Genomic DNA, 17415 nt, shown 5'->3' with positions numbered 1-17415 from the left:
CTTCAAGATAAAATAACTTCGTAAAAAATCGTCGAATCGAGATGTTTAATAAAGCATTTTAAAGCTTGAAATCTCTACTTTTCAGACTCGTACTTCAAAAAACGGTCTTACTGATATTTCGTGAAGTTACACAAACTTAAATAAAAGTGCGTCAAACCTAAAAATGTTTTACGATATTTGAAAAGTTCCAATGCACGAAATAAAAATTGTGCATAAATGTAGTTTACATCGTTCGAAATCTTTATTTTGCGTTTTTACGAAGCTCCGTACAATTTTTTTTCACTGATTTATTCAACGTTGTAGTAAAAGGGTCATTTTTGCTTCAACGTTGAATAACTCGGTGAAAAAAAATCGTACGGAGCTTCGTAAAAAAGTAAATTAAAAGTAAAGGTTCGATCTTTCGAGTAATGTAAATCGCATTTACATACAATTTTTAGTCCGCTCCGTGGAACTCCGCAAATTTCGTAAAAAATGTTGAGATCTGATATATCTTCATTTATGTTTGTGTAACTTTATAAAATCTCCTTGAGACCACTTTTTCAAGTAGCGATCTGAAAAATAGAGGTTTCAAGCTGTAAAATGCTTTTTTAAACATCTCGATACGATGATTTTGGCGACGTTATTCTATCTTGAAGTCTGCCTATTTTTGCAGAGTGAAACAGGTGTTGCGTTAATTTTCTTGCCCAGTGTATATATATAGTACATATAATATATAATTATATAATATATAATGTAACTGAAGCACCGACAGCTAGTTTAAATAAGACAGGAAACACATAGACTCTTGCATAGCGCATAACACATAATGCATAAGTAAATGTAGCACTCAAAGTCCTTCGTTTCCTTCCTTCCCATGAAATAAAGAACTCTGATTGGTTGAATTTTTTATATGTTATGTGTTATGCGTTATGCAAGAGTCTTTGCTCTCCGCTTAAATCGTCAAAAAAGAAGCAAGCAATCTTAATTTAAGAAAAAGTTATAGACAGTATTTTGAAAACGTCTTGACGTTCAGCTATAAGAATATGCAATAATATATGTATATGCAACATATAGGTTCCCATTTAAAAAATTCAAGTCGATCTTAACACGATCTTAATACGACGCCAACCAAGATTAATCGCATATGCCCATGTAATGCATTTGATCCCCAACAATTTTTGTTGAAACATTTTTCAAAATAATCATTTCCCTCATTTTAAATGGGATGTACGGATGCTCTTTGACAATTTTTGGCTGTAGTTCAAGGGGCAGATTTAATCTAGTGTAATACATAAAAATCTGTGGCTAATACTTGCTGATCGTATAACATCGCTAGCGTTTCTTGCACCAAAACCTAATAATACATAGTACACTATTTCCACTCCGCATTCAAAACAACGATAACAACGTTGTCTTCATGAACACGATACTCAATAATTAATTATTTAGCCGACAGAAATATTAATATCATACACATACGCGCATCGTTTATGAAAATTTTACTGTGCACAGAGCAGCATGGTAATTGATTATGTCCAAAGGTGTTATTTTTGTTAAAGCACTAAAATTGCTCATTATATATATATAGTGAATAGTACGCGTCACCGCCGATAAACAGACGGAGTTCAGTTTTCTTACATTTAAAAAATAATCTAGTATAAAATGAAAAGTACAGCATTATGCCTATGCTACACTATTTATTGAAGATTGTGGATTGTGATTTAAGAATTGGAATTCAGCCAATCAAAACAAAACAGATTGAAATTAAAATTGTCTGATTGGCCGAATTCTAATTTTCAATTCACATTTCTCAATCTCCAATGTGACACGAGCATTACGAGATCGATCATCGAGTTTAAACTGAGATTTGTAGACGAAAGATAATTAATGGAGAGAGATACTTTTATAGTATAGTCTTTTAGTTGTATATATATAATTTTTATTATATGTAGTTTCATAAAATGTGTTTAATTCATACAATATTTAAATAGAAAGTAATATACCTTTAACAGTATTCAATTGTTAACTTCTTCGGCGATATATTCTTCCATTCTGGAGAATAACGCATATCTTTAACTTATTTAAAGGTCATAACATGTCTGGAGTGGATGGTAATAGTACGGAGGGAGAATCCGCATGTGGCCGTGGACCTGCTCAGACTGGACCCGGTTGTTACCGCAATTATGAGCATTACAGTCTATCGCGGCATCGGCGCAGTACATCTAACGCTTGTTTCCCGAATTTATCTAATGATCTGCCTACTACGCCTAACAGCCCAAATCGTCGGCTCCTCGATTTTGTCCAGAATGTACCGAATACCCAGAACGATGACTTCTATCAGGACAAAATACCAGCGCAACATGCTAACCAGGGGAATATGACTTCTAACGTAAGTTCAAACATTTAATATGTATTCATATACTACATATATCTTTATATTTGCGTGTACAGATATCTCGCGTAAAGTACACGGTAAGGTCTGAGCACAGAATTACCGTAACACATTATGACAGAGCCAGGGTTGGGTAAGTTGATGTTTTTTTTTAATTGAATAAAGTTAAAGTTAATTGACATCGATTCGACGTCGATTCCATTGTCATTTCTCACCGGGTAGTCTTATTATATCTTGTTATTTTTCTAAAATATTTAAAAGACATTAAAAAATTTTTTAACTAAAAAAAAAGGTTATAAAGTTAACGTTTAAAAGTAACTTAGTTAAGTTAAAATTTAATGCATTTAAAATTAACTAAGTTAAGTTAAAAGTTATTAACTTTTTAACTTTTTTTTTTAACTTTTAACGTTTTAATTAGTTACTACCCAACCCTGTGACAGACTTAAAATGTAGACGTAAGGAACGCACAATCTTTGGCGTATGACGTTGGAACTAATGGACATCGCTACATTTCTTGATAGCGTGCTACCACGTGCTATATAAGCAAAAGTAAATAATCTAATCGTTTGTAAGCAAGTAAAAAATAATCTTGTTAATTATCCTGAAAGTCTTAATGTCTTACGGTAATCTTACGGTGCTCAAACCCGTATAGTTTATCGCTGCGCTTATTTAGCGCTAAGACTTGTGTCGTTACTTGTTTGATTATACACTTTGATAGGTCATGGCCGTCAATAAGGTTATAGTAAATTTCGGATCGTAATGAAATAGCCCAATGGCATAACTTGGTTTGGAAAAATTCCTAGAGCCAGTTCACATCTAGTGACTTATTTACATTATTTTTGTTGGGATTCCTTGGAGCACTTGGCTGGGAAATTCCCACTGGAAATCTGAACGCATTCATGGATGTTTTTTTTTTTATGTAACAATATTCAATAATTGCATTTAGCGGACTCAACAGTTGAATGAGCGTTATTTTTTTCACTGTTATTGGTGTATTCTTTTAGATCATGCAATCAGAATTTTAGATCTAGAAAGATACATCAATAGCAGCGAACGCTCACTCAACTGTTGAGTCTGCTGAACGCAGCTAATGATTGTTTAGAAAGAGCGGGATAAAAGTTGATATAAAAGTATAAAACAGGAAACTCATTATTATGCCGTTATTAAGGAAGAAAGAAAACTAAGATATATATAAGTAAATATGATTCTAATATAGTCGGGTAATTATTTAAAATATCCCTCCTTAATAAAACCATACTCATTAGAGTATACTATTAATGCAGAGAATTCGCGTGCTTAAAATAGTGAATTGTTGTTTTTAAAGCAGATGAATTTGTGTTTGTGTTTGTAAAGCAGAGAATTTGTAATTAGAGCAGAACGTATATATCGAACAGCGCTGTATCGAACTGAGATGACAGATATCTTAACTTCTAAAATCTCGAACTTTAACGTTTAATAACTCAATTCACGATACCGAATGCGGTGTTTTTCTGCCAGATTCATTCACTTCGTGCAAACACGCTTTGAATGATCCCAATTTTATCAAAATCGATGAGTAGCTACTGCATAATTACAAAAAAGCGTAACGAAAAGTAACAATTTTTTTATCGTTACTTTTAAGTAACGGTAAAACGCGTTAACTCTTTATCTCTATTAGAATAGGTAACGAGTAACGGTAACAAGTTACTTTTAAAAAGAACTTTTCCAACACTGGTCCATACGTTTATGATTTATAAGTTAATATTAATTATGAGAAAACACAAAGTGTTCCATTTGATTTTAATAAGCTCGGATACGAAAAAATGAAAAAATATGACTTACGCGTTTTTATTCATTGCTAAGTTGTACGTTAAGGACGTGAAAGTCTCTTGAAAAATTCGATCTTTTCCTTCCAAAGTGAATATCACCGTAACTGGGAGCGTCCAGGTTGACCACGTTGCGATTGACCACAACTACTCACAGCGGCAGGAACTTTTCATTGTTCAAGCGCCGTGGGTGGCTGGTAGTCAATTCACAACGTGGTCAAATGAATGACATTCGCTGAAACACAGAGTTAAAGAAAAAATATATATATTTTAAATAAAAGTTGAATGATTTAAAAAAATACCTAATGATTGCAAAAAAAAAAGATTTTTTATTCTTTATTTTTTATGTACTAGCACATCCCACCCATGATATTCAAAATTAAAAAAATTTTGTGACAACATTTAGAAACATTTTACGTAAATAATGAGCCGTAATATTATCAAATCTTATAGGATCGTGAGAATTAAAATCAATGAGAAACAAGCCGTAATGGTCAAGCCGGATTTTGGCTGCTTCTACAATCGCGTGTGAATTTATACTATGTGACCGTAATTCGCGAGCAACGGCACAACTTCGTCGCGTCCTCTGTAACTCTAATTATGCGATATAGCTCTGTATTCACTTTTACTTTACACAATTTACTTTAAGGAGCATAGAGTGTGGTTCTTCTTTAAATTTGTATATTATTACGTACTTTGCGTTATTCGACAGCTTACGTTAATCGACAAAGATCTCACTTGCCGTCATGGCACAAAAGAGCGTGCCAGACTTCACACAATTTTACTATTTACAATTACTACTTAAACCTTTGCGTTTGAGCGTCATGGCACGTGCTCGAATACTTTAGCACTACAATTGGTCGGTACGACATCGGTCGCTCGCAATTCGCGTAAATCGTTAACGCACACAAAATATCGCGATTGGTGGTTTTATAATTCTAATCTTACGATTACGCTCGTCTCACCACGATAGCTACATCCTCAACAATACGATAGCTTCAATAGCCCAGAGTTTCTCTCGATCACAGTTAGGAGATCCTGCGTCCCTCTGACAATGTACTCGGTCACCACACAATAAGTGTCGACCAGAAGCTTCCGCGGATCCACGCAGATCGTAAAGCTTGTGTCACCCTACGGACTGTGGACGCGGATCGGATTGAGATTGCGGATTGCGCATCGAAATTTAGCCAATCAAGATAAAGCTGCTTCGTCTTGATTAATTGTCTTGGTAATACGTGCGCTAATAGGTAATAATACCGCTAATAGCGGTAATAGGTGCGCTATCACGCACACTACTAGACGCGCGGCTCACGTCCGTTTAAAACACGGCGTCAGTTGGATTATCTTTACTCGATAATAACTGCTTCGGTAAGGCATGGTGTAAAAAATTTCCTAATAGTAATCGACTGAATTTTTTATCAGGAATAACGCTATATGAATGCTGGGCGGTATTTTGGAAACACTCTGTATATATATGATGTAGTGATGTATCGGTCATCGTAAATCGTTTGTGTGCAAGTCCCATCGAATCAGTAAAATAATGATTCTGTCGGAATTCAGTCTTCACTTTAAAATCCCCTTAAGAGGCTCGACGATTCTACTAATTTAATTTTACTTGCAACAAAACTTGTCTAAAACTTTATACACATGTATATTGTATATTGTAGTTTTAATATGCGTCAAAATACAATATATTAGTATTCTTTTTGCAACTGTAACTATTGTATAAAGAAGGAGTCTGCATAAGGTCGGTTTTCGGCCCTATTTAAGAGAGAACAAAATATCCTTTTTTTTTATTAAACAGTATCATTTGTTGATTATTACTCCGTATATTTGCGTCTATATAATGTGGTGTACGTAAACGTAGTCCTAGATAACCTTTTTGTAAGCAACGGGATCTATACTTACAAGGGAACGGTCGGAACAGTCCTTCATCCATTTTGATGCACTTTAGATATCTTATAGAGCATCAAAAAGTATTCAACCAATATTATTTTATAGCTGTTTAGGTCTAGGAGGTGAAACACCCCCACGAAGATAATGGATTTTTTCGTTTTCAGCGAATATCTTCGAAACTATACCGCGTATGAATTAAAAAATGTTTTATACAAAAGTTTTACAGTATTTTATGCTCCATATAATAGTGTATTCATTAAAAAAAAATGAAATTTTTTAATTAACCCTGATAAGTGGGGGTGGGGGTTAATTAAAAAATTTGATTTAAAAAGAAAATGAATACATTATTAGAACATAAAATACTGTAAAACTTTTGTATAAAGTATGTTTTTAATAAGGCTCAATAAATTTAAAAATAATGAAAAAGAAAAAGGGCTACGAGAGAGCCAAAAAATTTTGTACAATGTAAAACATTTTTTTATACGCGGCATAGTTTCGAATATATTCGCTGAAAAGAAAAAAATACATTTTCTTCGTGGGGGTGTTTCACCCCCTAAAACTTGAGATAAACCGTTATAAAAAAATACTGATCGAATATTTTTGGATGCTCTACAACATATCTAAAGCGCGTCAAAATCGGTGACGGACTGTTCCGACCGTTTCCTTGTTAGAGTTATATAATTGATACGCGCAATGAATATTAGTTAATTACATTTCTGTCACAATGAACCGATTTCAATCGAGAATCATCTGATGACGACTGTCTCTCTCACGCACTTGGTGTCGCTATGTTACAGGCAATATCCGACAGCACGCGTTGACCAACATCGTTGAACGAAGCTACCGAGAGATACATTCGTCACACATTTATTCGTTCACACGCAAATTAACTACTGCTCTAACATGTTGGACTTTGTCAAGTCCTATCGACTCGTCCAATCAACAATGCCGATTCTCTTCGCTAAGTGTACACTCCTTCCTTCCGGATATGAACAGTTTCTGCTTTTCTCAACGGAATGCTTTTCTCAACGGAAAGAACACACATGTCGGATCATTCATGAGACAAAACGGGAAAATTAATAAACTGATGTAAACGCGGAAGTTGTGTCAGCGCTGATCGACGACTCGAATCGAAAATTCGCGATCAATAGAAGGTCAGATATAAACTAGGAGTTGTTTTCATTTGCAATGAGAATTTTGTAAAAGGTTTCCTAAGGTTCTTTATGTTTACATTTTCTAAATACCGTGAACGTCTAAAATAGTCTATATTTTATTTGTACTTGACTTTCACGTTTATTAGAAATAGACCAGATTTATAAATATTTATACACGATGATAATTTTTCCATAAAATAGTTGTTAAAAAAAGAGTTATTTGCATTAATAATGTCAGTTGTATTAAACAGTTAAATTTTTCTAATATTTAAAAAGTCTTTTTTACTTTAATTGTACAGCTAATTGTTCCATGCTCAAAAGTAACAAAAAAAAAAAATAATGACTGCATGTCGTTTACAAAAATCCATATAGCTGCAATGAATATCCGTTTTAATGAGTCCTATGTGTTACAGTATTTTTTTTATTATTTGTCTAAATGATTTCATAATTTTCTAAAATATGCAATGAATATCCGTTTTAATGAGTCCTATGTGTTACAGTATTTTTTTTATTATTTGTCTAAATGATTTCATAATTTTCTAAAATATATTTTTTTAAATTTAAAAATACGTCTAAGAGAAATTTATTTAATATAATATTTTTATATAATAAATAAATTATTAACATTTAAATGATGGGTTGTTAAACGTGTCATTTTCTATTAACATTCGGCAATTTTCGTATATTTAGAAAAGCAAAAATCATTAAAATCTTTAGAACATTTTCTTAATATTTGGAACACATAATATTATGTTTGCTTGAAGATTATTAAATATACTTTTAATATATATACTTTTATGCTTATTATAAATATGTGTAACTATATAACAAATTTTATTCTATTGAAATATTAGATAATTATTTACAATAACGGACACCTCGTCAACCATATATATGTTATCAAGATTATGGCTCTGAATGATCGATCTAGCTCGCGAGAAGACAGAGAGGAAGAATTGAACTTTTTGCAAGTAAAAATACATGTGTGTCTGAAAGGCTTTTCTGCCGCAAATACAAACCTAATTTATTTTCAGATTAAATTTTACTTTTTACGAAAAATTGAAAATCTATAATGGAACCGTATTTCGTACGGAAATTTGTAAATCCATAAGCGCGTTGAATGCCTAATTTTGTCAAAATGAAAAAATAGTTCAACCGATTAATTTAAAAATTTATCTACACATATTCATATTTGTAAACTTTATTTTTTAACAACTTTTTAATAATAAACAACGAACAACGACTAAAACTTTCTGAATGTATCACTTATGCTGTTATAATTTTGACAACATATATCGAGATTGATGAGATGTTCGTTATTGTAAATAATTATCATTCTATGAGTCATCAACATTTAACACTTCTTTGTTTTTTTAATATCAATTGAAACATATACATAATCCTTATGAAATAGAACGTTATAAAATTAAGATACTTAAAATGAACAACTTTTTTTCTTGATGCAAAGCGTACTTTGCATCATAGTGTAAGAATTTCTGTATTTAATAGTAAAAAAAACTAATCAATATGTGTTCAGTGATTCTTTAATATGACTGATTTCTACATTTTGATTTAATAAAGAATTAAAGGCAAGAATCAATTATATTAAAAAAAATTACTGAGCGCTTATCGATTATTGTTTCTCTGCTGAACGCAACTAATTTTGAATGTGCTCTTACGAATATACATTTTTGATCAGCTATTGAGAATTAATACCAGATATCGCTGTTTTGCTGCAATGATTTTAATCGGCATCTTATCATTATTCTCTACTTGTTAGTTGTTTTTGTATTTTTGCTCAATTATGATATATGGCCGTAGTCAGATTCACGCTTACAACGCTCAAAAATCATTTCATCCTTGTTGTTTATAAAATTTTAAAGAAAAATAGTACTTATGAGTGTTGTTATGAGCATGAATTATACGGCTGCTGCCTATATGTAATTACATTGTTAATGAGTCTAAATTTTATAAATATTTGAGTTTGAATAGTGCCAGTTGAATATTTACTAAATGTAAATTTACTTAATACAAGAGAACTATTAATTAAACTATTATATATTTTTTTTTATTTAACAAATTATTTATTTTCTGTTAATAAATGTTATATTATATTTATGCTGTTTAAAAATAATTATTAATGATACATTTTTCTCTCAATGTATCCTTCTTTTTAAATTGACATAAAAATTATTTAGGATTCTTTTGAGCATGATCAACTAGCTACGAAAATTATACCAATTATATTTACGAATGATAGAAAAGTTTGCAATAAAAAATAACGATATAATAATTATTTGAAAATAACCCAATCGGAATCGAAACGTATATTTTTTGTAATATCTTATTTTCATTATTTGAATTAAATTTCTTTGTTACATTACTGGCTCCTTGCTCTTCTTTTGTCTATATTGTTAAAAATTAAAATACCTAAATTTGCACATCAAAATGATTTATGAATCCTCGTTGTTTCATTTTTGAATATGTATAACTGTCTACGTTTTTTGCACGTTGAGTTGTTCATGAATGCCCCATCGCATTATTTTATCTCCACGTACATGTATTATATTTTTCCATGTATTATTGTTTTGCATCGAATGCTAATTTCTTTTCACTATTAATGAAACATTGATGTGATAATAAAATATCGATAGAGGTTAAGTGTAAAAACAGTTTAATTTATAAAGGAGAGTGAGAGTGTGTGTCACAATATTTATTTAGCGCTCTGGGATATAATCCCCTCAAACGCGTAAGTATAACAAAACGATACATAATATTAATTAGATACGAGACTACGAGAGAAGCAAAATATAAGCAAATGCAAAAAATCGTGTTAAAATGTGTGAGTGCGTGCGTGTTTGTATGCTTGTGTGCGTGAGTAATACACGAATGAGCGAAAGCACTTTTATATCTCCGAAAAATTATGTATAATTATTAATTATTATAAATTGAAGTGACATACTCGCATTAATACAAGGAATAAAATATAAAAGTAACAGAAAGCCGATAAAAACCGACAAGGAGAGATTTACTTCTAGCATTAAGGGAATTCAAAAGTTGTTTTACTGTTCGGTTTTCAAATAAATTTGTTTTTCTAATTACCTTTCCATAGATTTAAAACCTTTTTCCTCAATTAAAGTATAATATATTTTAAATCGGTCGTTTTTTGGGCAAAAACGAATAAATTGAAAAACTACAATTTTGTTATCCGTTTCTGGTGTCGTAATAACAGTTACTTTACAAGTATTATACTTAATACATATAAAACAACCTTGGTTTCAGCTAGGGATTATATGAACAATGTTGAATTCTTACAATTAGACTTAGGTCGGTATTTATAATAGTTAATACTTATATTCAGAGATGAGTATTATTTGAAATAAATTTATTTAAAACGGAAATATTGTACACAAAATGCAAAATGCTCATTTTATATTCTGTATTTAAAATAAATTTTTGAAGAAACTAGTTTACATTTCCATTTCAATGTTTAAGGTTTTTACTACTTATTTTCTATTTGTGTGAAATCCACATTTGTAAATTGGTACCAATAGTATAATAGCAGACTAGCGCGATTATGTATCGCACGCGATGCGCGATATTCAACAATTATACAGCTTTTCTAAACAATCTATGCGCTCATTAGATCTCATCACTTGTCGCGAGAAAATGTCCGTATTAATTACATCTGCGCTATATAGTGTCACTCTCACACCTCCTTCAAAAACTGCAATCTAGCATCATTGTTTGGTCTTTGGCTATCATGTCCAGATCATAGAAAGTAGCAGAGTTGTGCGCGTTACCGTTATCGTTACTTTTTGAAAAAAGTAGGGAGTTTTTGCAATACCGTTTATTCCAGATACGGTGAACGCTAAAGTCACGTTATCCTTTTCTTCACACCTAATTAAGAAAAGGATAACGTGACTTTGGCGTTCGCCGTATCTGAGAGATAAACAGTATTGCAAAAACTCCCTAGTAACTCGTTATAGTTACCGTTACTCGTTACCAATTTCAAAAAGCAACGCATTACCGCGTTACTTAAAATGTAATGATTCGTTACTTTTTCGTACGATACAGCATTCTCGTTCAAAGACGAATAAATCATTTCTTTCGTCTCAGCCGCGTTTATTTAAGTAGAAACGCGAAAAGAAAGCAGTGCCTCAAATATAGCTTTTTGAACAACATCGTGTTTACTGCTGATTTTTCAGGTTCACAGGAGGATCAAGTATTGTACCTCATTTTAAAGCTAAAAGATATCACTTCAAAATGACAGAGGGGAGGGGGAGTTCAACTTAAACGAATTCTGAGGTCGCTGAAAGAGCCGAGAATTCATTTGTACACTTAATACTGAAGTTAGAAATATGTAGCAGTGCAACTGAATGCAACGTTGCTACATATTTATTAGATTAGTTTGTATCATATACGAGAGTCTTAGAGTGTGTAACTGACACTCGTAAAAATTTTCTCTCACTAGTGGCAGTGGGGGTACCGTCAATGAACGCGCGATGGAATCAAACTTTTAAATGGTATTGTCGCTCTAGTACTATACTTTAATGTGTACGTAATTCAAGCGTGTGATTTTCAATCGCTCGATGTCTGTGTTAAATTATTCTGTAACTAAACCGTATATCTAATCAGTTTTAAAAGTCATTACACACAAAATGGCATCAGCTCACAATCGTAGCATAAGCCACTGAATCCAATGAACATCTTACATAAATCAATGTGGAGTTTTTATGTCAATTCTGAACATGTCTAAAAATTGTTCAATTGCGAGCGGTGTTATAATTTATTACGTGTCCAAATTAAGGCCTAAGTACAAAAAATGGCCGTAAACGAATCGTACTTATAGATTTACCAATATATTGTACATTGACCTGCGACTACGTCTCATGTTTTACGACTCAGTTACAGACATGTTGTGCTGATGAAGTCCTTAAGTGTTACCCGGTAATGTTATTGTACCTATAATACCGGCGACATGTTAGAAATATCTATTGATAAAAAGCTAAAAATGTATTGATAACATTAAGTTAAGATAATTTAATAAAAGAAGATTGTAGCTCAATTTATAAGAAAGCATTTAAAAAAAAAATTTTCAAGTTTTCAAACAAATTAAGAAACGTTATAAAATATTTTTTCGACGTGATCTCAAGATTGAAGTTTTTCTATTAATTTATTTGCAGTTAACTTGATAATAATGCTGTAGATAAAAATGATCATCAAGCAGAAAGCTAGGCTATAATAATTTCTCTGGAATATGTTTAAAAGAATGAACAAAATAGTATTTACATATTCAAAGAAATACACAGGAGAAGTACATCCGATTTATAATCATGAATGGATCTTATTTTCAATCTCGTAAAATTGAAAATTCTATTCTTTTTCTAGTTCCATGCAATCGTACGCGCGTTGTTGCGTTTTTATATTGATATTAAGTTATTGATGGTTTGGCTCGTTTTTGAATCGATCGAATTGTATCATCAGTACTAAATTTCAGTTGAAAGAATCACGATAGAGACAACAGATATTAAAAGAAAGAGAATAGCTATAAAACATTTCGATTGTTTCCGAAGCGAGAGTTGTGTATTTATTTATAAAAAGTAAATCACGAAAAAAAAAATATATATAATGTGTGACCTTTTGTAGGATGAAGAGAAAAAAGACAGCAGAAAAATCGAGAAAATTGATGAATTACCTAGTGAATTCGAGTGTTGCTTTTGTACTACGAAGGTATTTACGATCACTAATGTATTCCTTCTGACGGCACTACATACACCAATGGGCTGTTCATAAGTCCATGATACAGACATGTAGTTATTAAAACTTAAAATAATTAACGTGTGCGCAATATACACTATTCAATAAAATTAAAGCATCACTTGTTCCACCCTGCAAAATAGGCAAAAAAATTTCGAGATAAAATAACTTTATCAAAAATTATCGTATCGAGATTTTTAAAAAAGCATTTTAATTTTAAAGAGCTTAAAATTTCCAAACAATATTCAAACAATTTAAATTTCTACTTTTCATGCTGGTACTTAAAAAAAACGGTATTACTGATATTTCACACAAACATAAATGAAGATGCATCACATCTCAAAATTTTTTACGAAATTTAAGAAGTTCCATGGCGCGAACTAAAAATTGTACACAAATGCGGTTTACAGCGTTCGAAAGAATGAATCTTTACTTTTAATTTGCTTTTTTTTTCGATCTTTGTACGATTTTTTTCACCGAGTTATTCAACGTTGAAGCAAAAGAGGACATTTTTATTTTTATGTCGGAAAAAAAGCACACAAACTTCGAAAGTTGTCAATCCCACATTTGTGCACAATTTTCAATCCGCGCCGTGCAATCTCATCAATTTATAAGAAATGTAGAAATTGCATGCTCTAAAATGCTTTTTTTTTTAATCTCTATACGATGATTTTTTACAAAATTATTTTATCTCAAAATTTGCCTATTTTGGGGGAGTGGAACAAGCAATGCTTTAATTTTGTTGAGTAGTGTATTTTCTCGCCCTGCATATTTCTCTGTCATCCAGACACAAATATTTTGTCTGACTCTTCGAGCAAAATGTGAACTTTTCTACCTTCTCTTCACTTCTTGAAATATCTTGAAATCAATCATCGTTCGCGATACTTTTATACGATATTCACACTACTTATATAGTCCACTGGGTGTATGCACTGCCTCTCCTGCCATTTCTTTTTTACGAAGCACAACGTTTTCGTTGATAGAACATGGTCACATAAAAGCTTTAATAAAGCACCGTATTTAGACACAATAGACACACCTACACCTACATTTATCCCACTACAGGGTGTAACTAAAATAAGGTAACAAACTTCAGGATCGAAATCTCCACTCATCAAAAAACACTCATGTGCCCGTAAAATTATTGTTACTGAGATAGAGTTCAAAATGTTTGTTAATGAGAAAATAAAAAAGTAATATTTATTATTATTTAATATTAATTATTAATTGTATTTTTGAATTAAAATGAATGTTCGAAATGGGTCTCCCATTTGATTCAATATGCACTTGGACACATCGGCCCCAAAGTTTGTTACCTTATTTCAGCTACACCTATATATGCATGCATGCATGAATTCTTTTCTCTCTATACGTATAAGCTTGCAAATACGCACAATATATATCAGGTATGGCTATTAAATAACGGATCCAGTATGAAAAATCAATGTACTTTATTTAAAAAATCTAATTTATAATCCCCTCGATATACTCTCCACTTCTATTCACATACTTCTGCATATGCGTCTTTCATTGTTCAAAGCAATGTTGAAACTGATTATGAGCCCTTCGGTAGATTCGCCATTTTCTTCTTCATCTCTTCGGATTGAAAATGATTCCCTGCTTCACACACGTTTTACTTTTGGAATAAATAAAAGAGTCACAAAACAAGACACCAAATCAGGCAAAAACGAACCTTTTTTTAATTTAACTAAAAATTTTAATTAATACGTTGTTCGATTTTTAAGCTCGGCCCGGCGAGACGACACTTAACATTTATTTGGCCAATTCCGCTATTTAATAATCATACTTCGCATACATGTGCGCATGCACGTACACCGTATGCATACGCTCGCACACATTTACAAATACATTCACATATTATATTCACACACTGGGTCATATTTTTATTAAAAGAGGTTAAAGATCGAGGGAAGATAGTAAGATACCTATTATCAAAATTGTAGAATATAAGTAACTCAATATAGAATATAGAGATTTATCACAGTTATGTTTAAAAAACGTAATAAAAAAATCTCAATATATATTCAATATATTTTATATATTAAGGGCCAGTTGTTTCATCTTTGGATAAACTACATGGTAATTTACTTATTGGATAAACAAAAGAGTAAAAAAGTAAGAACACAAAAGTGTAAGAGTGTAAGACAGTGAGCTGAAGTTTATCAAAAGATAAAATAACCTAACCTAAATATTTTAAACATTTAAATTAGAATCTTCGACATATTTGGGATATTTTAAAGACATTTAGTGCTACAAAACATTTTTTTTTAAATACAATGGATCAAAATTGAATTTTTAAAGTATTAGCAAAATTCAAACAGAAAAAGCAGATAGTCTATTTATCATGTAATTAAATTTGATTAAAGTTGTTATCTTTGGAACCAATCAATTATATTCTATTGTCTAATTATTCATATAGCACATAAATGTTGAATCAATATCAGAAACGTTAAATTGCAATATTACAAAACGTAAATTCAACAATGAGAAGATATTATAGAAATTTAATATCTGTTGAACTGTATAAGATATTCAGGGAAAGATTGATTCAATATTTATTTAATTTCATATTTAATTTTTAAGAATAGAATACACCTGATTTAACTCTTTTACACAAAATTAAATAAAATTTTCAAAATAGACTTTATTTTCATTTTGAAACCAAAGGTCGCCTTCAAGAAATAACTTCGTTAGAATACGGATGGAGAATCTCGCAATGTGTCTTTTATTTTACTCTGTATGTTTTATTTACGAGAAATACAGATTCCGCCGAGACCATCTGATGGCGGTGCTGCTTTTGGGTGAGTAACATTAGTGAAAAGTTTCGTTTAATAAATGCAAATTGGAGTTAATTAGTTAATTAGGTACTTATATTCTAAAATATTAGTATATTACAATTATTATTATTAAAAGATATTAATGAATTAAGTTTCTAGTGTAGTATTAAAAACAAGTTTTATATCTTTTTGTTACGAAAGACTAGGGAAAGCAAAATAGCGGGGTAAATCTGTATATCATCATTTTCTAGCTTGCTTGTTGCGATATTTCCATAGTGATTAATTGAATTATGCTTTATGTCCTGAAGAACATGTGTTGTAGGCAATAGATTTCCTCCATATTATTAGCATGATAACGTGATATTGTGTAGTGTCAGTTTCCAATATCCGCTTTGTATTTTTGTGAAAGTATATATTTAGTGACAATGCAATCTCTACAGTACTAGTGCTGCGTTTATAGCGCAATAAATAAATTTTATGATTCATTTTTTGGCTCTCCATCGTATGATTTGACAATCTTCCAGCTAGTGTACGGCACGAGTGTGGTGCCCTTTTACATCATTTTTTACAATACATTTTACGATAATTTGCCGAGTCACTGATTGTAAGAACTTTTATTATCGGTATAAAGTGTAATCTGAATTTATTTGAATGGATATTTGAATAGATTTATAACCAATGTGGTTACATGTAGCAATATGACGTATTCAGAATTGTTACAAAGAATGAAATTCCTTGACGTTTCCAGGTTTACCATATGAAAATGGAAATTTGTTTCTGACTAATATAAAACATGTATTAGTATAAAGTATGTAATTTTAACATTTAAAATCGAGGATTGTAGGAAAACTAACTTACAATTAGTTTATTAAAAGCGATAACTTAGTATAGCATAATAACATTTAGTGTGCTAATTCAGCCAACAAAAAATTAATTAATATTGGAAAACAGAATCTAGGATTGAAATGTTTCGAGGAATAAATTTTATCATTACCAAATTGAGAGATTTAATTATACTATTTTCCTACGCTCTTCAATCAGTGATGGCTCGCAAAGGCATTTGAATTATTATTTACTTTAAATGTACGTCGCACATTTCTTCATTTTACTTTGTATATTTCAATTCCACAGAATTTCGATTTCATATGGTAGCTATCATAACCACTCATTACAGGCCATATATGAAACCATAATGGAACGTACTCTAAAAACTTTTACGCATTTCGCAAATCATTGAGAAAAAATCATGTTCCGATCTCATTGTCCAAGAGTATACATTCGTTGTATTTTTTGTACAAATACGAAGATAAACTAACAATATTTTCTATTAAATTGTTAATAAAGTATTAATGAATTGTCATGAAATCTTAAATGAAATATTGCTGAAAATGCATAATCAATTGATATAGATTTTAATAAGAATTTCGGTAATATTTCATCATAATTTATTACAATTTTAATAATATTTTAAGTAGAATACATAGGATTCTAACTCAGCTCTTCCGAGAAGGGGGAGGGGGAGGGCCAGGGGGTCCCACGGCGCGGAGGAAGGGATGACGTCACGGATGCAAGCGAGGGAGATGACATTACGGGGGAGTCTGTCACGAGGGTACGTCACGGGGTCCGCGGCG

At 31.4% G+C, this 17415-nt stretch overlaps 1 protein-coding gene across 1 annotated transcript in view; it reads left to right on the top strand.

Moving 5' to 3' along the window:
* Positions 1-2066: 2066 nt before the first annotated feature.
* Positions 2067-17415, top strand: part of LOC108782340 (uncharacterized) — a gene marked incomplete at its 5' end in the record, with an annotated part of 23113 nt that continues 7764 nt past the window's right edge. Inside the window, 2 exons of the mRNA XM_018550599.1 lie at positions 2067-2368; positions 12876-12959. Of these exons, the coding sequence (XP_018406101.1) occupies positions 2067-2368; positions 12876-12959 (386 nt within the window). The remainder of the gene's footprint in view (positions 2369-12875; positions 12960-17415) is intronic.

This window comes from Cyphomyrmex costatus, unplaced genomic scaffold (genome assembly GCF_001594065.2).
Source record: "Cyphomyrmex costatus isolate MS0001 unplaced genomic scaffold, Ccosl1.0 scaffold124, whole genome shotgun sequence".
NCBI lineage: Eukaryota > Metazoa > Arthropoda > Insecta > Hymenoptera > Formicidae > Cyphomyrmex > Cyphomyrmex costatus.
Note: the sequence above shows the minus strand (reverse complement) of the source record. Positions and strands in the feature narration are given on the sequence as shown.